The 27,729-nt window shown below is 41.6% G+C and overlaps 1 protein-coding gene across 11 annotated transcripts in view; it reads right to left on the minus strand.

Moving 5' to 3' along the window:
- Window positions 1-27,729, minus strand: part of LOC121081017 (aminopeptidase O (putative)) — a 204,851-nt gene that overhangs the window by 103,415 nt on the left and 73,707 nt on the right. For all 11 annotated transcript variants that reach the window (XR_005825563.1, XR_005825564.1, XM_040579584.1 and 8 more), the window contains 4 exons: window positions 21,944-22,133; window positions 20,019-20,125; window positions 11,032-11,134; window positions 10,806-10,913 (listed from right to left, as the gene is read on the minus strand). Coding sequence is in view for 9 of the 11 variants with exons in the window: in XM_040579584.1 (XP_040435518.1) it covers window positions 10,806-10,913; window positions 11,032-11,134; window positions 20,019-20,125; window positions 21,944-22,133 (508 nt within the window). In the remaining 2 variants the exon portion in view is untranslated. The remainder of the gene's footprint in view (window positions 1-10,805; window positions 10,914-11,031; window positions 11,135-20,018; window positions 20,126-21,943; window positions 22,134-27,729) is intronic.

A 27,729-nucleotide genomic window follows, 5' to 3' on the forward strand; every position in this document is an offset into this window, starting at 1 on the left:
GACCTGCTGGCCACGCTTCTTTTGATGCAGCCCAGGATACAGTTGGCTTTCTGGGCTGCAAGCGCGTGTTGCCAGCTCATGTTGAACTTTTCATCACCAGCATCCCCAGGGCCTTCTCCTCAGGGCTGCTCCCAATCCATTCTCTGCCCAGGCCATATTGGTTCTGGGGACTGGTGCAGCGCAGGTGCAGGACCTTGCACTTGGCCTTGTCCAACTTCATGAGGTTTGCATGGGCCCAGCTCCCCAGCCTGCCAAGGGTCCTCTGAATGGCATCGCTTCCCTCCAGCATGTTGACTGCACCACACAGCTTGGTGTTGTCGGCAAACTTGTTGAAGGTGCACTTGATCCCACTGTCCGTGTCGCCAGCAAAGACGATGAATAGCACTGGACCCAGTACGAGCCACTAAGGAACGTCACTTGTCACTGGTCTCTTCCTGACATTGAGCTGTTGACCACAACTCTTTGAGTGTGACCATCCAGACAATTCTTTATCCATTCAGTGGTCCTCCTGCCAAACCCATGTCTCTCCAGTTTAGAGACAAGGATGTCATGTGGGACAGTATCAAAAGCTTTGCACAAGCCCAGGTAGATAATGTCCGTCACTCTTCCCTCATCTGTCAATGCTGCAACCCCATCACAGAAGGCCACCAAATTTGCCAGGCACAACTTGCCCTTTGTGAAGCCCATGCTGGCTGCCACCAATCACTTCCTTATTTTCTGCGTGCCTTCACAGGGTTTCCAGGAGGATCTGCCCCATGATCTTGCTAGGAGGTGAGACTTAATAGACTGTAGTTCCCTGGGTCTTCCTTATTTCTGTTTTTAAAAATTTTTACCTTCTTCCAGTCCATGGGGACTTCTCTCAACTACCACGGCTTCTCAAATGTGATGGATAGGGGCTCAGCCACTTCATGTGCCCGTTCCCTCAGGACCCGCAGATGCATCTCATCAGGTCCCATGGACTTGTGCACCTTCAAGTTCCTCAGATGGTCTCAAACATGATCTCCCCCTACAGTGGGCAGTCCTTTATTCTCCCAGACACTGCATTTGCCTTCTGAGACTTGGGCTGTGTGGCTGGAGCATTTGCTGGTGAAGACTGAGGTGAAGTCATTGAGTACCTCAGCATCCTCCATGTCCTGACAAAGAAGGTCTGCTGTATCCTTCTGGAAAGGGCCCATGTTTTCCCCAGTCTTCCTTTTAGCACTGACATACCTATAAAAGAGTTTCTTGTTGCCCTTTATGTCCCTGGCCAGCTTATTCTATTAGTGCTTCGGCTTTCCTAACCTGGTCTGTGGCTGCTTGGACAGTTTCTCTGAATTCTTCCAGGCTACCTGTTCTTGCTTCCACACCCTGCAGGCTTCCTTATTTTGTCCAGGAGCTCCTTGTTCATCCATGCAGGTCTCCTGGTGTTTTTGCCTGACTTCCTCTTTGCTGAGACACATCGCTGCTGAGCTTGGAGGTAGGGATCCTTGAATATTAACCAGCTTTCCTCCTCCCGGGCTCCATCCCATGGTACTCTACCAAGCAGCTCCCTGAAGAGGCCAAAGTCAGCTCTCCCGAAGTTCAGGTTAGTGATCTTGCTGTGCATCCTCCTTGCTGCCCTAAGGATCTGGAACTCCACCATTTCATGGTCACCGCAGTCAAGGCTTCCCTTGAGCTTCATATTCCCCACCAGCCCCTCCTTGTTGGTGAGAACATAGTCCAGCATGGCACCTGTCCCTACTGGCTCCCCTGTCACTTGGAGAAGGAAGTTACCAGTCACACATTCCAAGAACCTCCTGGACTGCCTAGGTCCTGGTATGTTGTTCCTCCAACAGATGTCAGGGTGGCTGAAGTCCCCCATGAGGACCAGGGCTTGTGAACATGAAGCGGCTCCTACCTGTCTATAGAGGGTCTCATCCACTTGGTCTTCCTACTCAGGTGGCCTGTAGCAGACCCCCACTATAATGTCACCTGTTCCTGTCCTCCCTTTAATCCTGACCCATAAGCTCTTGGTTGGCTACCCATCCATCCCCAGATGGAGCTCCATGCACTCCAGCTGGTTGCTGACATGGAGGGTGATATCCCCTCCTCTTTTCCCCTGCCTGTCCTTCCCAAAGAGCTTGTGTCCTTCCATCCCAAGACTCCAGTGATAAGAGTCATCCCACCATGTCTCTGTGATGCCAGTAAGACCCTTCCCCTGCAGGTGTGTGCACATCTCTAACTCCTGTTTATTCCCCAAGCTACATGTGTTTGCACAGAGGCATTTAAGTTGGGCCCCCAATGAACCTGTCTCAGCTGCCTGGAGTGGCTGGAACTCCCTTGTGCTGCTCTTCAGGTGCTCTGCTGCTGCCCTGTGATCCCTCTCCGGGCTCTGGGCATCTGTTGCTGGCACTGGTACCAAACTGGTCGGAGTGGGATGGACTGAGGTTTCCCTCCCACAGCACCTCTAGTTTAAAGCCCTCTTCACCAGCTTGGCAAGTGACCAAAGGTGCTTTTCCCCTTCTCTGTCAGGTGGACCCCATCACCCCCAGCAGACCAGGGTTCTCAGAGAGAGCCCCATGGTCTAAGTAGCCAAACCCCTGGCTGTGGCACCAGTCCCACAATCAGCTGTTGATTTGCCAGGTTTGGCTGCTCCTCCCTTTGACTGGGAGCACTGAGGAAAAAACAGCCTGTGCTCCAGTCTTGTAATTTTGCTCCCACGGCTCTACAATTCTTCTTGAAGCTTCTCAGACTGCTCCTGGCTGTATCACTAGTGCCCACATGAAACAACAGCAGTGGATAATAGCCAGCGGACTGTACATGGTTAGGTAGTTTCTTGGTTACATCCCTGATATGAGCCCCTGGTAAGCAGCACACCTCTCTAGAGTGCATCAGGTCAGCAGATGGGTGCCTCTACCTCTCAGAAGAGAGTCACCGACCACTATCACCCCCTGCCTTTTCTTAGTTGTTACACAGCAGGCAGATCAGGCTGCCTTTTGCAGCTCCAATATCTTTCCTGATGTGACAGATTTCTCCTCTTCAGCTGGCTGAGTGGCAAAGCAGTTCTGCAAGGGCACCTCAGGCTCTGGGGGAAGTCTCTTCCTCCTGCAGGTCCTTGATGTTACAGTCTTCCATTCTTCTGCATTATCGGCCCCCTCCCTTCTGTGTGTGGCCATGGGGGAGTTTTTCACTGCCTGGCTGTGGGCTGTGAGTCTACTGCAGACTGCGCTTGGGACCAGCTGTCAGCTCCTTCTCAGCCTCCCTGATGTTACGCAGCCTTCTCGCCACCTCCTGCAGCTCAGCCACCTGCTGCAGGAGGTCCTCCATCTGGGCACGGTCTTGCAGGCAAGTCTGCTGCCTGTCCCTGCCCCAGGAGAAAGGTGTGGGCACGTCCTGCAGCCCGAGGCCTGCACTGGAGCCTCTGCCTTCAGCAGCTCTGTCTGGGTGGAGGCATCAGCCACCACTGGGGTAGATGGTGCAGACCCCCCAGCTGAAGCTGCAGCTTTGGCTCTCGGATGAGTGCCCACTCCACTATGGTGATATACTGCTCAGTTATTTATACAACATACATTATGTTTGTCAGTTTTCCAACCCACTCAAGCAAGAAGTGTCAATATTGAAAGAAAATGGGCTTGAAAAGCCTGATGACTACTTTAACACAATCCCACATTCCTACTTTTATTTAATATATAATACACACACACAAACTATAATTAAAATTGTTAAAGGCTGCAGATTCACATACTGAAAGGCTAAGAAATTAAGGGTCTTTGCACTCTCTCCATGTGCTTCTGTTACTAAGCTGTCTTTAATTATATAACCACGTAGTTAATTTTTTCCCCCTTAATTCACATACCTGATTGGAAAATCACACCTACTCACTCTGTGACAAAATTCACAATGTTGCTGCCAACCACATCAACTAAGGAGTAAATTCTTTAAAGAAACTGTAGCTAGAATTTTTTTCATGGATTTACAGTGAAGGTGCAATGCCAACAGAATAGCATGACTATCATCTTCACTTAAAACAGTATGATAAGCCCTCTTTAGAAAGTAACACCTGCTATCACTCAAAGGTTTTCTGGCACCCCAGACTATACATGAACCAAGTTAATGACTATCACTTTGACACAGTGCACTCCTCAGAGCAATCTCATAAGAAGAGGATTTATTAATATGAATTATTAATGTATATGCTATTTCATAAAGCAATACATCCACTTATTAATACTAATCTTTGTGGAGACAAGTTTCATAGGCTAATGATACTCCTCATGGCAATACATGAATGCAGGCTGATTTCTGATTGCAACTACTTGCTCTCCAAAATCTTGAAGAATGTTTCCTAAAAGGCAGAAAACTGTTATTTAGGGACTCTGCCATAGCATTCCACAAAAGATGCTGTTTCTCTGTCTGATTATGGCATTGTTAGGGAATGAAAGAAAGAATGATTGCACGTTTGAAACTATTGATAACACAGTTAAGCCTTCCTCCTTCAGACTACAAAGTGAGAGGAGATTCAGTCTATGTTGCAGTGGCTACAAGATTTGCTTATGACAAAAGCTAAATTACCCAGTGCTGGGCTCAGTGTTGCTGTGGCAATAATGCCATCATTACCTATGCCAGGAGTTGTTCTGTCCTAACTACAGTGTATTGCTGACATGATGATGAAGTATGAAATTCCCTTACTTCATAGTACTACTTAACAGCTCTGTAGCATTACTCTGTACACAAACAGAATTACTCTGTACACAAACAGAGGACTACTGCTCCTTCCACTTGTGGAAGCTTTGCTGGAGGTACAAAGTAAGCTTATGTGGAAATAGAGAACATGAAAACATTAGAGTCATTTTGAAAGCGTGTGACAAGTAATGCTGAAGTAGTCATCCTCAACATATTCACACTGTTAATGCTCCCTGATTACATTACATCAAGTTTTTATAATCAATCCCAAAATATACTTGAAGAGAACTTTGGTATTAGAAGTGGGTTTATGTTCTGTATATTATACTAGGAAAAAGTTTCTTTTGTGATTAAAGCTGTCTTCATTTTTTCCAAATATCTTTAAAGGACAAGGCAGTAACCATCATTAGACACACTTTCTTAAAATTAGGATTAATCTATTATATCTTATTTTAACTGCTTCTACTTTGATGCTCCAAAACAGAGTAGGAAAACAAATTACCACTTACAACATATTTGCAATGCTTTTAACATTTGCCTATTATCAAGTCTGCATGACACATAGCATTATAGGTCTGACTTCTCAGTTGCTTATAATTTTGCCAAACTTTAACCATCTGGACTGAAATTTTTTCCTCAGGCTATTTTTTTTTTCTTTTTCTCCCCAGATGTAAAGGTCCAGAAGTGTCCCAGAGAAAAGTTACAGGATAATGTGGGGTTTTTTAAGCTTTGATGCATTTATTTAAGAGGTTCTAGTGACCTTACACTTCGGAGCAAAGACTTGTGGATGACCAGGGTAGTCATAAATAAACACCAAGTCAGATCATAAAACAAATTAGAGTTTGCTTTTCATTTTTGTTGCAAGTAATTTAATGAAGCCAGAAAGAAAATAAAAGTTAGAAATCACATGCCAGCACAGTACTACATTATTAACAAACTGGTTGATATTCATATGATAAAATAATCTCACTTCTCTACATACTCCTGTTGTTCTTCCCTGGCTAGAAACCCAGAGGCTAGAAAACAACTTTTCCCTATGTAAAGAAAATGTTATTCTGCAGTTTGTGAAATTTACTGACATTCTGCCAGACTGAAAAAGCCTTTGAAAAATGTGTTCATACATGTTTGGTAAGGATTTGCTAGACTCTCATAATTAAAACTCCCTGAATACTCTTGTCTGCTCTCACCACAGTCCACACTGAAGCCAACAATTTTAATCACAACTGCAGCTTTGGGCTGCTGCTGAGCAGATCAAATCTGGATACAGACTGTGAATTGAGATCAAGAAAAAGTTTTCTTTACACTGTTGATGCACGTAGCATGTTTGAATCAAAGGCAAAGAAGAGTGAGGACCCAATGACTGAGAAGTATGTCGAAATAAATAATTTTGAGAACCCTAGAAACGAAGCAGTAACTAAACAGATCTGGGTTTAGAACACCTTTTATTTCACAACTAAAGATGCCATATTATTACTCCAATTCTTGTCTTGAGAAATAGCCAGCATGTTTCTACTCTTGAACTGTCTGTTCTGGGGCACGAGACAGGTACCTCTCTCTGATCACACATCTTGATATAAACAAAGAACAGTGAACATTAAAAAACAAATCATATCATCTATCAGAAAGGTCCAAGACATTTTCAGATATATGGGTCACTCCCCTGACAGAAGACAATTCTATGTGTAAACTTACTGCTTCTTTTAAGATCCTTATATTTGAGAGAAATAATACCAAAAGATACTTGGGAATATTTATTCAACTATACCGTTTAACATTAAAATGTGTGACACATTAACTGACTTTTTAATCGCTCAGCTGTATTATAGATGATTACAAAACATCTAGCTTCCTCTTAAGGCTTCACTACTCTCCACTTCCTTCTCCAGTTCCATTTCCAGCCCTACTTCATTCTGATCTCTTTGTCTCTCTGTCCTTTAAAACACACAATTTATTTTGCATAATTGTGAAAAAAGTACATCACAAAAAAAGAAATAGAAAGTTTTCTCACAAAAAAAGATCTTGCCTTATACCACGTTAATGACCTCTACTAACCTAGTCTTATTTATACTTCAAGCACAATATTTCATACATTGCTTCTTTCAAGATATTTGTACTGAAACAGAGGTATGGCCTAAAGCTAGTCAGACTTTTTTATACACAAACACAATGATCTTTCAAAATGTGTAATGTAATTAACTGATCCATAAATTAATCAATTGTCACATAAGCATTTTAAGCACAGTTAATCTCAGGTTAAAGTGTCTGACCCTGTGAAGCAGCCTTTTTTATTGCCTTACACTGTTAAAACTTAAAGGGTTGAACAGAAAGAAAAGCACACTGCATGGTAAATAAAGTGCCTATGAACAGTGAACAGAGAACAAAATACCAAGCAGCTGCTTCATGGGAGCAACACCTATTCTACATAAATGAGACAAAGGTCTCCAGGAAAAAAGTAACAAAAGGACTGTGATCATATAGTAATTAAAGGTTGTCTCATAATGCATGCATATAAGGAAAGTGAATGAAGGCTGCAAGGCGCATGGCTAACAAAAAAAATAGGAGTATGTTCATTTACGCAAGAATTGGAACAGGAAACTAACTCATTCTGAGTAAGACTGGCCCATCTATTTCTGTTTTGCAAGCATATGAGAATGTAGAAAGCAAAGACCCCGTCCTAGAGGCTGCTGTGGATGGGACAGTGTCAGAATCCACACTATGCCCCACTATGAGCCTGAGCAAACAAGTCAGTAAGCAGGGAACTGCGGGGGCCAAACTGCAGAGACAAACTTCTAGTTAAACCTTAATCTAAAGAACAGATTCCAGAAGTTGAAACATCAAAACACATGTACACTGCATGCTTAGACTTCCAATTCTAGTTACGAATTCTACAATTTAACGGGTAGTCAAATGGCAATTTGTGTGTGCAGATCAGAGTTTTGTACAATTATGATAATGGTATGTGTCCATACAAATTTGTGTGCAGGAACATGTTGATATAGGTGCATACACAGTGGGCTTGTATCCATACATCTGCCTTTAAAACTTCTAAGAATAACATAAATTATTATTTTTTCGAAGTGCTGCCTCCTGGACTGTCATTTTACTGTACCAAATTATAAGTCTATCAGATGGGTGAACACTATAGACCTTGGGTTATTATTACAGCAGACAGAATTACACGAAAATTAAGGTCTGTAAACAAATAAATTCCCAAGGTGTTCTTATTTCAGTATCAAAATGAACAGCCTTAAATGTGTTAGGAATATAGGCAACTTGCACTCCTTCCTATTTATTTATAGTCAGTAACACTCCATTCATTATGTAAAAAGTTCATTCAAAGCAGTTAGTAAGTAAATTCTCTCAGAAAAAATGGAAGATTTTTTTTTAAATCCTTCTCAAAGATTCCAGACTTGCTTTACTTGTCTGTTGCTAACTTGACTAAAATAAACAAAAACTACTATTAAAAACATACTGAGCAGGCAATCAAAATGAAGGGAAAAGGCAAACTGATTAATGTTTCACATCTGAAGTCATTTCCTTGCACCTGCAGCTCCCATCTAGGAAAAATACTACAAACACCACTGAAAACAAGACTAGTATTCAGAACATGGGCAATTATTTTCAGTTTTTACTTTCCCTCATCCCCACAATTCCTTAAATCTGGGAACATGTACAATTATTTTGGAAAAGGTGAAAGTACAACACTATGATATTTAAACTTACCATTTGCACCTCTATTTATTTGAAATCTTTTATTCATTTAAACACTGACAGCACGTTTGTTCAAGAAGGAACTTGAATAATAAACTTTGTACTAACTTAACTTCATTGCTTTTGCATTTGCAATTCCTGTTGTGATTGCTTCTCTAGCTATACCAGACACCAACATAAATACAATGTTTAAGATTTCTTAGAAACAAAGTAAATACATTTACAATTGGATATAGCCCTGTCCCCTTTGCATCTTCAAATGAAGGAAAGTAGCTTTTTTTCTAAGCACACAGCTATGGCCATACTGCACATATGCAAACAAAAAGGAGCCGAAGAAACCTGAAATAAAAGCATCTCTTACTCTTGCTTGAATAATTAAGCACACTCAACAGTTTTTTATCCAATAATGGTTGTTTCTAGGTGCAGAAACAACATACAGTATTTCAACTTATGAGACTGGGGTTAGGTAAGCTATAAATTGATGTTTAATAGGAGAGTGCTAGACAAAGGGGGAAGTCTCTAGTAGATGGATACTTAATTGCAATGCAGTCTCGCTATCATGACTAATAGTATAATGTGCTAAGACATTTTACAGTGTTTAAACAGTCTGCTGATGCAATTCATCTCACATCAACCAGGAGCAACAAACTAACTTTTTCTCACCAAAATGCAAGCACCTTTCTTACCACCAGATTAAAACACTGGGATGCTTCTTGTCCTTTCATGATTTCTGTAATTCTCAAAAAGTTTCCAGCTGTGTAATAGTGAAGTGCCGTATTTATGATTTTGGACATCGTAATGTAGACGAGATTCATATAGTCAGTGGCATTTTCCACATTAAGCCAAACATAAGTGTTCAGGGTCTCGGCAATGTGGTACAGGAAACAGCTGCAGCAGTGGGAACGTTAACTCCCTTAACACCCCAAATGTTCCTCCACAGGACAGAGCTGCTGCAGTAGAGCTACTATGCTTAACTTCTGGGTGATCTGACATATGAAAGAATCTACAGGTGTTTCACCTGTCTGTAAGACACATGGGCATCCATCTCACCTCGTAAGAGTGAGATTCAAAACAGCAAGCACACGAGCGAAGAATCACTGTGGCTGGGAAAAACAGCAAAGTGTTAGACCTCCACCCCCTCAAAATCAGAGCCCCTTACTCTATGTTGCAAGGAGACGTTTATCACCATCCTGAATCCCCTCAAAGATTTCAACCATAATTCAATAAAATACAGACTTCAGCAAGGAAACTGGTTTCAGAAATTCAGTTACGCTCCTTCTCCTCTCTCTTCCCCTCCCCTCACTTTGATCACAGTGCTCTTCCAGCAATGCCAAATATTGTTCATGTTGTGCCTTCTGCTCCAGGCCTGTTTTTAACCAAGATGAGTTCAGTGATCTGGCTCACAGACACCCCCATGAATGGTTTTTTTCACAGCATTTCTGAAGCAACAAGGTGCAGTGCCATGATGCAAGCTGGATTCATCACCAATGCCAGGATCTTCTAACTTTGGGTTCAGAAAGCTATGTCATTCCCTTCTCAAAACAAAACAGTGGAAGACAAGACAGCTCTCCTTTTAATGCTACAGCCAGTGGTTGCAGGATTTTTTGAGAAAGGCCTAGGGGGAGGTAAATTTCTATTTATAACTCCAGTTTGGCTCTCTATGTAACAGATGGTACTGTGTGTACTCTATGTAACATGTACTGTGGTGTGACTTGCTCAGTCTTTCCTTCTGAAGTAATTCTACTTTGCGTGGAATAATTATACACCATTTATGCCAGGAAGAGAACAAGCTAAGTCTGTTGTTCAACTGATTAATATATGCAGTCGGACTTAGGGACGCAGATTCTGATTCCTAATTCAACATAATTTTTTACAACCAAGTGTTCACCAAACCAGTCACTCCCTGACTTGGTGAGAAAGAGACCACTCTCATCAGGCAGACTGTGAAATTATAAGCATTGAATGAACCAGCATGCAGAGAGGACGGAAATAAAGTCAGAAATATAAAGCACATGCACTGTTAGGATCTATAGAATTTTTCAGTTACATCCCTACTCTGTGTTTCTTCTCTATCAGAAACAAAGACATTATCAAGGAAAAGACTGACTTATCACAATCAAAACCAATGAGCTACAAGACTACAGGAGACAATTCCAGTAGAGTAAATGACCCCATTTTTGAGAACATCAGCACTTACAAACATTGACCTTTCAAAGCATTGTTGAAAAAAAAAAACCAAACCCCACCCATTGTTTATATTATCAGATACTAGCAGGGTATCACCTTGAAAAAAAAATGTTCTGCCCTTTAGCAGGTAGTAACTTCACTAATATTGCCAAGTTGCAATTGCCTTTCTCTTTTCATCACAACCAGAAGTGATGATTTAGTCAAACTGAAAGTTTTTAGGTCATTTGTTTTTTTCAAAAAGTGAGGAACAACTTCAAGTACAGTACCTGAGAAAGGACAAGCCGCCCATGGAATTTATGGACAAATTTTCGTAAAGATGCAAAGTATGAAGCCTCTCCAATTGCCCTTGCCAGAAACCGCAAAAGGAAATAACCCTGCAAGAAATTAAGTCAGAAACAAATAGGATGCTATGAATTCACTGATATCTAGAAGAAAGAAGTCTTTATCATATTAGTAAAGCAACTTCAATAAAAATCAGCTGACAACACTTACCTTCAAGTAGTGAACCTGCATGAAGATTTTTTCTGCTTTAAGACCATGTTTGACAACGGATGCTCCAGACTCACTCAGTTCTCCTGTGCTCTCCTTTTTGGGCCTAAAACAGTAACACACAAATTGAGTCTTGAGTAAGTAAGTAAAGAAAGCATGTTTCTCATAGTGGAAAGCATTGTGAATGGCACAGTAACTTTTAACAGCTGTCACTAGTTCAGTTGTACATCTTTGACCTGAGTAAATAACTTGACTTAGACAGACGAATAACAGAATTTCATACTTCTTAAGCAATTTTGTACGTAGCCGACCAGACAGCTGGAGTACAAATGAGATCCATCACTAAGCTGGTGTACTCTTTTCACTACCAGCATGACATCATGATGCATGCCATTCTACAGTACAGACACATCATGAACAAAGAGAAACAACAAAAAAAACAAACAAACAAACAAAAAAACCCCACACCACACCAAAAAACCACATGGGGAGGGAAGGGGAAGATATTGAAGTCCTTGTGTTAAACTAAAGATTTCTCTTCTTACACCTGAACATTGGATTAACAGCTTCCATGGCTATAGTACCTGCAAGTAGTGGGATTCTATGGTGAGGTTTTGCTGGTGGGTGGCTGCAGGGGTGGCTTCTGTGAGAAGATGTTAGAAGCTTCCTCTGTGTCTGATGGCATGCATGTCAGCCGGCTCCAGGAGGGACCAGCCACTGGCCAAGGCTGAGCCCATCAGCTACTATGGGATAACACATTTAAGAGAAAAAAAAAATCTGTGCAATACAAAATTGCAGAAGAGAGGAATAAGAGCATGTGGGAGGAACAACTCTACAGACACTGAAGCAGTGAAGGAGGGGGAGGAGGTGCTCCAGGCACTGGAGCAGACATTCCCCTGCAGTCCATGGTGAAGCTCACGGTGAGGCAGGCTGTGCCCCTGCAGCTCATGGAGGTCCATGGTGGAGCAGATATCCACCTGCAGCCCGTGGAGGGCCCCCATGCCAGAGCAGGTGGGTGCCTCAAGGAGGCTGTGACCCGTGGGAAACCTGTGCTGAAGGAAGTCTGCTGGCAGGATCTGTGTTCCCACATAGAGAAGAGCCCATGCTGAAACAGGTTTGCTGGCAGTGAGCCAACCCAAGGGGACCCACACTGGAGCAGTATATTCCTGAAGGACTGCACCCTTTCCACAAAGGACCCACACTGGAGCAGTCTGTAAACTGCAGCCCATGGGAAGAACTCACACTGGAGAAGTTCATGGAGAACTGTCTCCTGTGGAAGGGACCCTACGCTGGAGCAGGGGAAGAGTATCAGGAAGAAAGAGCAGCAGACAAAATGTGTGATGAACTGACTGTAACCACCACTCCCTGTCACCCTGCACCACTTGGAGGGGAGGAGGTAGAGAAATTGGGAATTAAGCCCACGAAAAAGGGAGGCATGGGGGGAAGGTGTTTTTAAGGTTTGATTTTTCTCATTATCCTACTCTGATCTGAATGGTAGTAAGTTAAGCTAATTTCCTTGAGTCCAGTCCATTTCACCCGTGGCGATAATTGCTGAGTGATCTCCCTTGATCCATGGGCCTTTTGTCATATTTTCTCTCCCCTGTCTGGTTGAGGAAGGCAGTGACAGAGCAGCTTTGGTGGGCACCTGGTCTCCAGCCACAGTCAAACCACCACAATCTGCATGCAACACACCACAGAATAAATGATGTTCTGTTTTACATTTGGTGGTTTGGGGTTGGAAGAAAAGTAGGTGAAGTTTTAAAAGAGGAAGCCTGTCACATACACACAGGTTTGGGGTTCACAGACAACAATGTCTAGAACAAACCTACTTCTTTACTGCCTGATTTTAAAATGTAATACAGCATCTGGTATATCACAAATCTACACCAGCGAAGTGTGGAGGACTTCCAAGTTCTTGTGCGCACAGAGTGAAACTGAAGAGAAGCTGTGCAAATATTTCTTTTTCACTTGTAAGCAGTGCCTGCACAGGCATAGTACTGAAGAACCCTCTATAGCTTTTTTTCTTCCATCCAGAAAATACCCCAGCTAACAGCGGTCTGGGAACAGATGTCTGTCTTAGAAGCCTAACCCTATGAAACTGAAACAAACTCTCCAATTCTAAGTGTGAATTTTGATGGCCAATGGAAGCCAAACATCTTTCTCCTCACTTCTACAGACAGGGGCCACAACAGCCACGGCAGTGCAGGATTCTTCAAACCACATCACTCATATGCTGCTCAAGAGCTAATCTCTGATCGAATTTCTTTCATATCTGTCTGCTTTGAAAAAAAAATTTCTTCCTTTTTTTGTAGCTGTGTAATAGTTTCTTATTAAGAGTTTTGTCCAGAGTGCTAAACTGTTTTTGTCACCCTTTAGGCACTACATTTAGGACTTGTGCACATGAAATCCACTTCACCCAGTAAAATCTTGATAAAATATAACTGTCTAGAAATTAAATAATAAAAAATCTTGCAGATTCAATTTTACATTGTTCCTAATACAGTTCTCTAGTGTGCTACAGTCCTTATTTTCTTTCCAGGAAGATCTTCCTTCAACACTGAAAGGAGGAGATCAATAACTGATTTCTCATTCTAATTAACTCCAGTTCCTCAAGTCAATGTAACGATTGCAGACCCACTGTAGGACAGCAGAGGTCCATCTGTTTCCATGGATCAGTCTCCTGGAAGGAAGGCCTGCTGGCATTCCATACTCCTCTCTGCATATAAAAAAAGCCAAAACTGCTTCCATTTTCTCATAATAAATAGCCCAGTCTATAGACTTCAAAAAACTGAGTTTGAGCCCAAGCTATAGGACCCACAGAAAACTGAAATACCCCCCATAGTCACAATTATTCTAAATTAGGAAACCATACTTCCTTCCTTCCTCTTCCAACTTTGTGCCTGTGTAGATTCTAGCAGGTGACTAGAAAGCAGTATCCCATTGGATGATGGTACTGAAAAATTTCCTTCTGCAAAGGATGTATATATACCCCTGTTAATGTCTGCAAAAGAGTGTAAATATTTAGAAAGTTACCCTGTTCTCTGCTGTCAGCACTTCAGCACACCTTTTTTAAGCAATGTTTAGCATATTTAAAACACATTGAAGGTGCAAAGACTGGAAGTTTGTTACACTGACCTACAAAACCTGCCATCTAACCTAGCAGATGAAGCTAGGCATAATGCTAAAGGCAAGCTGATTCACAGTACTCAAGCGGCTACCTGGCACATTTGTAGATACTGGCAGATTTCTGAAGGAAGTAAAAGATGCTACTTTTTATTCACTGCGCAGAGAAGTACTGCACAAAGTAAAAGTAAAAGTCACCATGGAGTCCTTGGTAATAAAATAATTTGATGCACTAGGTAGTTATGAAAAACCTATGCAGAGACTATGAGAGACCATCTGAAAGGTATGTTTCCTATCAGTGTGACAGAATAAAACTCTTTTGAACACCCACAGAGCAGTCAGAGAGCATTGCTTCAGGAAGGAAATGGACTTGACTCAAGTGGAACTCACGAGACAAATTTAGAGTTAGATGCCACCACTGTTTTGTCTTCATGAAGAATCACAAGCTGAAGTCATAAGGGCCAGGACATCAAACGATCTCAACACCAGCTTTATTCCTCAGAATGAAATAGACTTCTCTTGTCTTCTTTGTTTTCGTAACGTAAGAGACTAGATGAGAGTGCTACTGTTGATGCTTGCCAGCAGAGTGAGTGTCAGGACATATTTCACAGGTGCTTTTGTCCCTGCAGCTTTGCTTCGGACTGTGTGAGAAAATACACAGGATTCTGTCTACAGTCTTATCCTGCATGAGCACTACAGTGCCACAAATTCCTTCCTTCAAAACTCAGATTTGCTGGTACTGCCTTTTAGAGCTGCTGCCTGTGGCAAATATATTTACCTATTTCTTTCTTACCCAACTTCTTTTTTCACAGTAGTTTATGAGATGTTACTTGTAACATAATATCAAATATCCTTAATAAGAAGAAACATCATGCTGATGATCAGTTTGCTGAGTGGCTTTCACCTAGTCTGAACAGGTATTCATTTGCTGGATCAAAAGTTAATAGGATCAGCTCACAAGTTTTGGGCAGGGTCTTCCTGCTGTCAGAAGAAAGCACAGAAATATGATCATCCTGCAGGGAACAAAAAGGTAATTGAAGGATAAGTTTATGCTTGGGAAGAGTGGGTTGGCTGATTTTTTTCTTCCTGACATAATTGGCTAGAAGTAACAAACAGTTATGATTTAATATCCTTGCATAAAAAACCACAACGTTGAACCGGCACAAGCCTCAGTACAGACTCAAAACCCAGCGCAATGCCAAGAATAAAATTTTCTCATATACCAACTCTGGAGAGCACATGGACACACTTTCAGAAGAAAGAAGAAAAGAGAAGGGGGAAAAAAATGGTAGCTGTGCAAAGAGGGAACCTATTCAAGTCCACACCACAAAAATAGTAGAGAACATTTATATCTGACTGAAACAAGTGGAAAGCCCTTAAATGCCACCGCAAGAAACTAGAGACATCAGAAAGGAAGAGATTGCCAGAATCCCAGGCTGGCATTATGTTCCTCTCCTAAGTGTATATTAGAGGCGTATTTTTCAAATGAGAATTATTTTGTCATTCTTTCATATTAGCATTGAGAATACCACTGTGCAAAAGGTAAGCAGCATGCTTATTACAGACATAGGTCTACTAACTGTGGAAGTCAACAGGAAGCTTACATTTCCATTTCAAGATAAATCAATCCTTCCTGAGTTTCAAACTACAAATGAAATATGTATCCTTAGAAAAACAATTTAAAAAATTAACACCACATACACATTTTATCAAAAGTAAGGACTACATAATTGATGCAAAAGACAACAAATGCGATTACATAATGTTCAAAATGGAAAACACACATCCAAGTAAGGCTCATATCACAAGAACCAATGTTCCCACCAAGAATTTATTTTAAAACAAGCAAATCAACCCCCCAGCAACTGTCAGTCAGGAGTTGTGTTGGCAGCAGCTGTAAGACAGCTAGCGATAAAGCTCACTTTTGTATTTACACATATCAAACTGCTCGCTTGCAAATCTATAACCTCTCTGACTCTGCTTACATGTAGGATATTCATTAAAAAATATGAAGTAAAACGGATCAATGAAAGACTACAGTTATGCAGTTGGTGACATTTTCAGATGACACCAGGCCATAAAGAGGAATTTCTATGTTTGTGAACACTCTCCAGTGCCCAAATATAAAACCATTTTAAATCCTACTGGGAAAGCACAAAAAGAAGAGAAGACCTCAAAATGAATGAAATGGCAACAGTCTTCCAAAAAGATTTAAAAGTTGATTATACAAAGGACAATTTGTTCTTCGCTTTCAATTGGTCAAAGAAAAGAAGAAATTTCATTGTTTGAAATGAGCAATATTTCAGCTGGGTGTTAGGAAGCAATTTTTAACTGTTAACATTAAAATAGCTTAGCTATGTACCATGAAATTTTTTTCATTGGAGGTTTCTAAGAACACATTAGTAAAAACATGCTTAAGATGGTCTCTGTATACTGCCTGTATTTCAGGGTAGGAGAATGGTCTACATAATCTCTTGAAAAAGTCCCTGTAATTCCATGATTTGGTCAGTGTAGGCCTATTTTGAGCTAGGATTAGTAAACTTGGTTTTTTGTTCAAAGGCTGCGGGGACACAAGCAGTGGAGATGTTAGGCAGCCACTCAAGATAAAAGACTATGGCAATCTATGACATAGTTGCCATCATGGAAGCATGGTGGGATGACTCACACAACTGCAGTGCTGCAATGGATGGCTATTAAAATCTTCAGAAGGGACAGGCAGGGAAGGAGAGACAGCGGAATAGTCCTGTATATCAGGGAGTGTTTTGATTGTCTAGATATAAATGATGGTGACAATAAGGTTGAGTATTTATGGGTAAGAAATGGGGGGAAGGCTAACAAGGAAGATATCATGGTGTGAATCTGTTATAGACCACCCAGCCAGGGTGAAGAGGTAGATGAAATATTCTATAAGCAGATGGGAGAAGTCTCACAATTGCTAGCCCTTGTTCTTGTGGGAGCCTTCAACTTGCCAGATAACTGCTGGAAATCTAATACAGTGAAGAGAAAAAAAGTTCAGGTGGTTCCTGGAGTATGGAAGACAACTTCCTGACACAGCTGGTGAGGAAGCCAGCAAAGAAAGGTGCCCTGCTGTTCCTGTTGTCTGTGAGCAGAGAAAGACTTGTGAGTGATGTGCTGATTCGAGGCTGTCTTGGGCATAGCAATCACAAAATTACAGAGTTTTTAATTCTTGGAGAAGTAAGGATGGGGCAGTCAGCAAAATTGCTACCTTGGACTTTGGGAAGGCACACTTTGGCATCTTTAGGAGATTAGTTAACTGAGGCTTTGGGAGGCAGTCTTGAAGGGCAAAGACCACCAGTAAGGCTTTATATCTTTTCAATAATTCAATAAAAAAAAGGTGCAGAGGCAGGCCATCCCCATGTGCCGAAAGACAAGCTGGTAGGGAAGAAGATCATCCTGGCTGAACAGAGAGCTTTGGCTGGATCTCAAAAAAAAAAAAAAAAAGAGTTTATGACCTTTAGAAGAAAGGGAAGGCAACTCAGGAGGACTACAAGGATGCCATGAGGTTATGCAGGGAGAAAATTAGAAGAGCCAAGGCCCAGCTAGAGATTAACCTGGCTACTGCTGTAAAAGACATTAAAAAATGTTTTCATAAACACGTGCTGGGGGAAACGGTGGCAAAGGATGAGGAAAAGGCTGAAGTACTTAATGCCTTCTTTGCCTCAGTCTTTAATAGTAAGACCAATTGTTCTCAGGTACCCAGACCCCTGAACTGGAAGACAGGGATGAGGAGCAGAACAAAGCCCCCATAATCCAAGGGGAAATGGTTAACAACCTGCTACACTTAGATACACACAACTCTATGGGGCCAGATGGGATCCACCCAAGGGTAGAGGGAACTTGTGGAAGTGCTCACCCAGCCACTTTCAGTCATTTATCAGCAGTGTTTCCTAACTGGGGAGGTCCCAGAAGACTGGAAGTTAGCCACCTACAGGAAGGGTAGGAAGGAGGATCTGGGGAACTACAGGCCTGTCAGCCTGACGTCAGTGCTGGGGAACGTTATGGAGCAGATCATCATGTGGCACATACAGGACAACCAGGGGATCAAGCCCAGCCAGCATGGGTTTATGAAAGGCAGGTCCTGCCTGACTAACCTGAACCCCTTCTATGACATGACGACCTGCCTAGTGGATGAGGGCAAGGCTGTGGATGTTGTTTACCTGGACTTTAGTAAAGCCTTTGACACTGTTTCCCAGAGCATTTTCCTGAGAAACTGGCTGCGTGTGGCTTGGATGGTGTACTCTATGCTGGGTAAAAAACTGACTGGACAGCTAGGCACAAAACGTGGTGGTGAATGGAACTACATCCAGCTGGTGGCCGGTCACAAGTGGTGATACCCCAGGGTTCAGTACGGGGCCAGTCCTACTTGGGATTGATGGGATTGAGCGCACCCTCAGTAAGTTTTCAGATGACACCAAGCTGCGGGGGAGTGTTGACCTGCTGGAGGGCAGGAGGCTCTGCAGAGGGATCTGGACAGGCTGGACCAATGGGCCAAGGCCAGTTGTATGGGGCTCAACAGGGCTCAGTGCCGGGTCCTGCCCTTGGGTCACAGCAGCCCCACACAGCGCTACAGGCTGGGGCAGAGCGGCTGGAAAGGGCCTGGTGGGAAAGGGCCTGGGGGTGCTGGTCCACAGCCGGCTGGGCGTGAGCCAGCAGTGTGCCCAGGTGGCCAAGGCGGCCAGCAGCACCCTGGCTGGTACCAGACACGGTGTGGCCAGCAGGACCAGGGCAGCGATGGTCCCCCTGTACTGGGCACTGGTGAGGCCGCACCTCGAACGCTGTGTTCAGGTTTGGGCCCCTCGCTGCAAGAGGGACGCTGAGGTGCTGCAGCGTGGCCAGAGCGGGCAGCGAGGCTGGTGCAGGGTCTGGGGCACAAGGCTGACGGGGAGCGGCTGAGGGAACGGGGGTGGTTTAGCCTGGAGAGGAGGAGGCTCAGGGGAGACCAACAGTCTCTACAGCTACCTGAAAGGAGGCTGTAGGCAAGTGGGGGCAGGTCTCTTCTCCCAAGCAACAAGCAGTAGGACAAGAGGAAATGGCCTCAAGTCACACCAGGGGAGGTTTAGATTGGACATTAGGAAAAATTTCTTCATGGAAAGGGTTGTCCAGCATTGGAACCAGCTGCCCAGGGGAGTGATTGAGTCACCATCCCTGGAGGTGGGACATGGTTTAGTGGTGGACTTGGCAGTGCTAGGCTAGTGGTTGGACTTGATGATCTTAAAGGCCTTTTCCAATGTAAACAATTCTATGATTCTGTGAAATTCCCAAGACACCAATCAGAACAGCCCAGATTATTAATCACTAGCAAAGCAAGTATATTTTTTTATTTGTCTTTAGCAACGTAAGAACCCTTGAGCTCAGCATCTGCTATCTAAAGACCAAACCCCTGTTTAAATATCATTATTAGTTGTTTCTGAAGAGAAAGTAGATTTATATAGTTCATTATGCTTCTTCCTTTATTTTTTAAAGCTTCACTCAGCTTGGCAGTTAGATAGCATACTCCTGTACATGCTTGTCTTCAGCCACAGAAAATTAATCTGCAAACTTTGTTCAGGAAATGGCCTTTTGTTTTGCCTGAATTAAGGCTCTTGTAAACTGCTCAGAGACATTTTATATCAAACTAAATGCCATGGTTTTTGAAATCTTTCTATAACAAAGAGAAAAGCAATTGCATTATACGGAAGATGAAGAACCTAGCCAATTTAATTTGACCTTTCTTTTTTCTTCAGAAGGAAATAAGGAAATGCAGTGGATTTAATCAGATTATTTGGATGTATATCCTTTGAAGAGTGAAAATAGTGGAAAACAGGAAAGAGCATGCAAAAGGAAAGATTACACTGTCATATTGTTACCTTAAAACTTGCAGCTCTTCTTCAGAGTTCTGCACCTCATCTCTGAGTCGGCGCCACCGAAGTAAAGCTTTCAATTCCTGCTGCCCTTTTACTTCACCATGTGACAGCTGCTTAGAATACAAAAAAACACAGACCACTGATTGCTGTTTCCCAACAGACAATTTTCAGAAAGAGAAACTTGTTTTGTTACCCTTTATGTGCAGAAGATGCAGGAAACATTACCAATATCCATGATTGAAAAAAACCCTCCAACCAAAAAATAACAGTTGCTGCTACAAAGGTTAATAGCAGCACTAAGGAAAACAGAAGCCTCACTGTGCACATTAAATCGATAATCAGTTAAATAATTCTGACTGAGCAGAGAGATGGGCCTGTTGCTTTCCCTGTAGTGACTGGCAATAAGTGAACTGAATGTACATTACAGATACCTGTACATTCAGAAATACAGAAAATGCAGTTTTCATTGCATCTTTACTGTTCCCAGCTTGAAAGCAAACAGCTGCTTTGTGTCCTGACTTCAATCCTCTTTCCTAATACTTCTGCCACACTCGTGAAAGCTCCCTGTTGTATTTTCTCCCATTTACATAATACTAACAGAGATGCATGCTTATGAAACAAATGCCAGGTTGTCAGTTTAAAAATAGCTAATTTATGCTTCTCTATTCAAAGAAAAATGGGAGATGGAAGAAAGCAAAAGCAGATAATATTCTGCATTGGACCAATATTTCAGTCACAACTGAAACTACTGTCAGGCACTATAGAATTTACTCATAATCCTAAAATTGTACAATTGCACAGCACCAAAACTACTCAATAATGCTAAAAATAATTAAAAAAAAGGCAGTATTAAGACCTTATCAATTAACAAGGGCACTAATCACCCTGCTTTGTTGCTTACTCCTTTTCATTCAGCTACATGGAAGGGTATCTACTACAACAAAAACACTTTCAAGTGATCCACAAAAACATAAGAATTAATGTGACCAGCTCACAGAAGAGGAGTGATACTCAATGTAGGGGCAGACATGAGTTTTAGGACCAGAATGGAAAAGCAGAGTGTTTGGACAGCTTTCCTCTCTTTCTTGTTCCAGAAACATGGTAAGTGACAAGGAATTTGGTTTTGTTTGGTGCTATAAATATGCCTGATACTTAATAAAATGGAGGGTCAGAAGAGTGCATGATGTCAGTTCCCAGTCCCACCTGATCTTCCACAGATGGAGTTCTGCAGACTTAAGGGGTAGGACCAGGCCTGACACAAGCACAGGAGGAAATGACTAACATAAAATGCTTGAAGTAGCAGAGGTACAACAGAAACAAGAATTGGATCAGAAAACTACTATCTGACACGCAATTTATAAGCTTTCCACTTTAAGGCAGACAATGATTTTTAAACCTCTAACATGAGGGTAATTCTTGTTGGGCAGTATAAGAGAAAACAAGTGTTAAATGCCAATGCCCTATTTCATCAGCTTCCATTTTGTTTTGAGGTACACTTCTTTGCTATCCCTTGGACAAAACCAGAGGATTTCATTAGGTGTCAGAAATATTACAATATTCAGCAAGACTGCTGATTTTTCCACTTTCAGGAACACAATACAAATGGAAAGAATGCAAAGCAACTGTTCAACAGCTGAATTTTAATAACGGAGTAGTACATTTGTGGGAAGGTAATCATTGACAAACAGACATTTCCATTCTCATTTCACTGACCTCTACCTCAGTAAAGGCTAGTGTTCACTGTAGATCAGAAAGGATTTTTCCATGTTTGTGTTTTTTTTTTTTTTAAATCAAGTTAGCATGCAAATTCCAATATTACTTTAAAAGACTTATAACACAGGAGGTTTAATTTATAACCAATTCACAGCAGAGTGTATAATTTTGTTTTCCACATGATCCAACTGAGAAGTGATCACGCATCACCTTACCTGTTGTGCCCTTGCCCAAAATGTATCTTCTAAAAAAGTGGCAAACCCTTCACTTATCCACTCTTCAGTCCAATCATGAGCACCAATGGCCAGTCCAAACCAAGCATGAGCAATTTCATGGCACAGACGTGTTCCACAGAGATGGCTCCCTCCCAGTATTACGCTCTGTGACAGGAAGATGATGTGTGGGCTGCACAATAGGAATGAGTGACAAAATACATTATTGACCTGTTAAAACATGCATTGCATGGCTATATAATATATAGGCTTTATTGTCAGCCTCTTATTACTATATGCATGCTGGATCATGACTGATAGTTTATAGCTCAGGCGTTTTTAGGAATTCAGTTGTACTTTATTGCAGGTTGGCAGAGAATCAAACAAAAATTCTGCCAAGCAGTCTTGTATTCAACCGTCAAACAGCTATTACCTGTAAGAAGTAACTTAAACCAAAGTTTCATATTTTTCAAATTACAAGACTGATTTATTTCAACAGAAGCATTTATGTATAAGCCAGGATAACAGCAGATGAACAGGTGTGAATACAGGCAGCAAATATTTATCAGTTAAGTGATCAGAGGTGGAAATAAATAACGCCTAAACATTTTATAAAGAAAACAAATCACTATTCAAAAGCAACAAGACCGTTATATAGTAAAGCACATGTTCTTGTTAGAACTTAAAACAAGCTAAAAAGATACCATCTGATGGTGTTGGTAATTTCTGCAAATGCAGAGGAAGGAGAACATCCTTTACCACAAATACAGAAAAAGGAGGCTCGATATTCACTAAATATCTGCTTTTCACAACAGTGGAGAAGAACCCAATCTGTATCCACTCTGCTTTGTACTCAAGTACTGTAAGAAGGAATTGGGGAAAAACATGTTTATGAATTATTGCTCTGCTATTTAAAACACTTGCACTGAAATGCAAGTTACTGCAGTTCCCAATTAATGTTCTGCTGTAAGGCAATTTCTGCTATGCTCATAGACATTGCAGACTAACATCTCAAAAGTTACAAAATGTTTGAAATTAAGTACATCTAGGAAAGAAAAGGTGCAGAATTAAGTCCTCTGACTAACATGCAAGGGATTTACAGGGCACTGCACCACAGACAGGACTAGCAAGAGCACAAACCAAGGCCATCTGCAGAGGAGGACTCCGCTAACCCTCAGCATCCATAATCTGCATTTCAACTTTTTGTTGAGTCCAGCCAGTTAGAAAGGAAATAAAGCACAATGGTAATACCTTCAAGACCACAGTTCTTTAAAACCAAGTCTAGCCTTCCAAGCATAGGAGGGGAACACATGGCCTTAAGACATTTCCAAGAGTCAAATATTATTCGTCAGCATTCCAAGGAACGTCCCCACCCACCCTACCCTTCCGTTGGAAATGTTAAAACACCCACAGTTTTCTTGCAACCAGTTGAATGTCTGGAACTGACACCAGAAAATATCATACACACTTAAATAGAAAAACATACCTAGTAACCATCTCCTTGTTAAAAACTAAGTCATACAGCAAAGCAAGTTAATACATTTCAATCAGTTGGCATTGTAAGAAACAATGTAAGAAATCAAGGCACTAATAGAGGAATCAAATCACAGAGAACAAAGCAAGAAAAAACAGCAGCTCTCCAAATCTTTGCCAAAAGCAATTCTGGTTTCTGGTTAAGAGAAGGGAGGGAGGGAGAGAAGGGGGGAAAAGTGCAAGCACAGAAGCTGCAGAACATGATGAACCTTTTATTATAAAGCCCTGATGAGAAGAATAACCACAACTTTGTGGGTATTACTTTAGTAACTTGTAAGTTAATGACCCTTAACTGTGGCATGTGTACAGTGCTACAAAAAAACCCCCGCAGAAACAGACGAAGTAAATAACATTCCACACATACTGCTGGCAGCATTTCAGCCATTTGGTTAAGCAAAAAAAAGTAACTTCATGTCTTATAAACAGGCTCACAGAATGTTTTGCATTTTAAGTCTACTGTAGGTAAATATATAATAAAAGTAAAGATTGTATTTCCTGCTTTTTCCAATCACTTAAATAACAGAAATGCCACATTTGGACAATCTTCTTCATAGAAGGATTAAAAATTACTTCAGTGAGAAAAATCTATGAGTTCAATGTTGCTCAAAGAATAAAACTTCCTATGATGCCAAAAATATGACTATGTGCTGCATCAGAATTTAATTTTAGAGTCTTAGTACAGCCAGCAACTTCCTTTCCTGAGAACACCTTAAATAATTCCTTTCATTTTGTTTACCATTAACAAGCAGCTGTATCTCCAATTCAGAGCCTCGTACAGCAACGGCTATTACTACAGAGCAGTGCAAAGGTCCTATTTATCTTAAGTGTAATTTTATCAAAGATTGAACATTTTTCTGTAATATGTCCAGTGCCTTAGTTTGGGAAGAGTTTGACTCTATGTATTAGTTTAAAATACAGATTCTCTATTTCCGATACATGATTCCAGAAACTCTGCTCTATCCCTACTGATACTAACAAAATCAACATTTTTTAAGTCATCTAGGATGTGCAATGTTATTCATTGCACATAACTGTTGTTCCTAAAATACTCAAAAATTCAAGAAACTGTCTATGTGGGGGGAAAAAAAACCCAAACCCAAACCAAAACAGATAACCAGAACAATGATTAAATTGCAACAGCCAAAAACTTTAGATTTTTTTCCCGGAATAGGAATTTGGCCCTCCTACCATCCATTTGATTTACTAGGAACAGATTATAAGGCTTGATATCTATTGTTTTTATTGGAATTGAAAAAAGAAAAGAAATCCATTCACATGCTAGGAAGGGACAAAGGTTATTCACCTCAGCAATTACAAGCAAGACCTGACAAGGTATGCCAAGCTTATAAACGCCTCTAGCTGATGTCTTCTCAAGTCTGGCCCTGGTTTCTAAAGCAGGCCAGAACAGGCTAGCTGGATGTGGTAAGGAAGAAGGGAAACCTCTCCCAGTTAACAAAAACCATAAAAACCCCACCGGTCCTTCCCAGGAAGCTGGAGAAATTCCCAATGGCTCTTACAGAAAAAGAAGTTAATGACTTGTTTTCAACAAGTATACACTTGGTTACACTTCTAAAGCAAAAGATTATTATTCTGACCAGAATCACACCCTTGTAACTTAGATCTTTGTATCGTTTGACTGAAAGAAGGAGCAAGTTCCCTCTCACAGCCAAGGTGCAGTTTAACTACGGTATGAACACACATGAAGGAAAAACGGAGCCCCAAAGGGAAAGAAGTTTTTGGTGTGAAAGGCTGAAGGGTCTTGATGTTCCAATGACCCAAATCCACGCATGTAGATGTTCTTAATAAATGGTCTTTAACAAATAGAAGGTTTCCAATGAGTCCTAGAACTCTGAACAGTAATCTGGCCACAGCTGAGAGGCCAAATCTCTGAAAGCAATTTTGCAAACCTCTTTCTCTAGACTGACGACTCAGATGCAGGTGCCACTTTGCATGCAGGCTGCAGCAGTGTGCTATCTTTGGCTGCTCACACACAATCAGATGAGACACACAGCACAAACTCTAGCCGAATGCATGTGCAAGAACTTAAGTACACGTTTAAGCTAGGAACACGAAGCTCATTTCTAACAGACTTTTGAAGTAGAAGTCTTTCCCTTTTAACACACAGGGATTTCCAGACATGTTTTCTTGTGTATTTACTGAAAAAATAGTCAGGACTGTATCAGCTGGAAAATTATGCAGCACCCAAAATCACTATTACAGATGGAAGTTATATAATTAAAAAATATTTGTCATGTTTTGATATACTCCACATAATGTTTATCTTCCCCTATTTACAAAAACTGTAGGCAGATAGTAAATGGGTTGGACAGTTACTGTCCTTCAAGAAAAGCCCTTCTTAAACATGTAAAAGGGAGCAGGGGAAATCTCTCTACAAGTACTACCATAGAAATATATTAAAATTTAGATAAACATTTCAAGATTACCAGTCTTTGAGAAAGTTAGACAACTAAATAGCAGCCCCTTCTATACAGCCTGTGCAATCTCATTCAATCCGCATTATCCCAGTGACACAAAGAACAGTATTAGCATATTGTTGAACAGTAGCTTAATTTATGTTTGAGGACACTTGTGCCATTGGAACGCAGACACAAGAACATGCAACATCGACTTCCTTACCTCTGTAATCTCCAGCATTCTCATGTATGTTGCAGTCCAGTACTGAGAGAACTACAGAGACAACCAACCTTTTTAATCTCCTAGGTTTATAGTGTACCAGAAACAGGAATATATGCCAGATGCAGTTGTAGAGACAAGGATCTGGTAGTTGGCATACTCTGAGCATTGTTCCAGAAATAATGTAAACTTCACAAAGTTTTCCCTCCCTACCATTGTAGTGGAAACCCACAACTGGAAACCAAGTGGAAACCAACAGTTGCAACTGACTGGAAGTTGCAGCTGAAAGTCATTCTAGAGCAGGTGACATTTTACTCCATAAATCATGCAATATAATGCAGTTGGGTAGGTAGTAGGGTGTCCTGGTTTTGGCAGGGGTAGAGTTAATTTTCTTCTTAGCAGGTGCAATGCTGTGTTTTGGATTTAGTACGAGAATAATGTTGATAGCACACTGATGTTTTTAGTTGCTGATAAGCAGTGCTTACTTTACACCTAGGAGTTCTCAAGTTTCCCATGCTCTGCCAGTGAGCAGGTCCACAAGAAGCTAGAAGGCACCATGACCAGGACATCTGACCTGAACTAGCCAAAGGAATATTCCATAGCATAGAACGGCATGCTATAGTCATAGAAACTGTGGGAAGGTGGCCAGGACCTGCTGATTGCTGCACAAGGACTGGCTGGGCAGCTGTCAGCAGCTGGTGAACAACTGTATTTTGTATCATTTGGGGATTTTGGATTGTTTTTTTCCCTTTGGGTTTTATTTCTCTCTCTCTCCTTTTCATTACAATTGTTATTATTATTGCTATTATATTTTATTTTATTTCAATTATTACATTGCCCTTATCTATGAGTTTTAGCTTTTTCCCAACTGTCCTCCCCATCCCTCTGGGGGGCAGGTTCGGCAGTGAGCAAGCAGCTGCCTGGTACTTGGTTGCCAGCTGGAGTTAAGCCATGACATAGGGACAGACCAAATCCCTGTGGGCTGGAAGGAGGGTGATATCATGCAACTCAATACATCAATTCAACATCCAAACTTCAAACTTCAGTCAGGTACCTAATTAATGATCTGAACACCTGGGCAGCAGCTGCTCCATGAACTGGCAGACAGTCACTTCAGTCTTGCTTATTCTGTTGTACCAAACCAGATTAATCAGTGTCATGATTTAACTCCGGCTGGCATCCAAGCACCACACAGCTGCTCACCCCCCTGTGTCAGGACAGGGGAGAGAATCTGAAGAGTAAAAGTGAGAAAACTCATGAGCTGAGACAAAGTTTAATAGGTAAAGCAAAAGCTGTGTATGCAAGCAAAGCAAGGAATTCATTCACCACTTCACAACAGTAGGCAGGTGCTCAGCCATCTCCAGGAAAGCCGGGTTCCAACACGCATGAAGGCAAAACACCATTAACTCTGAACATCCTCCCGCTTCCTTTTCCTTCCCCTACATTTACATACTGAGCATGATGGTCTGTGGTATGGAGTATCCATTTGGCTGGTTTGGGTCAGCTGTCCTGGCTGTGTCCCCTCCCAATTACTTGTGCCCCTCCAGCCCTCTCACTGGCAGGGCCTAAGAAATTAATAGAATTAATTTTTCATATTTAACTGATTTAGTAAACTAATTTAG

The sequence above is a fragment of the Falco naumanni genome, chromosome Z, assembly GCF_017639655.2.
Source record: "Falco naumanni isolate bFalNau1 chromosome Z, bFalNau1.pat, whole genome shotgun sequence".
NCBI lineage: Eukaryota > Metazoa > Chordata > Aves > Falconiformes > Falconidae > Falco > Falco naumanni.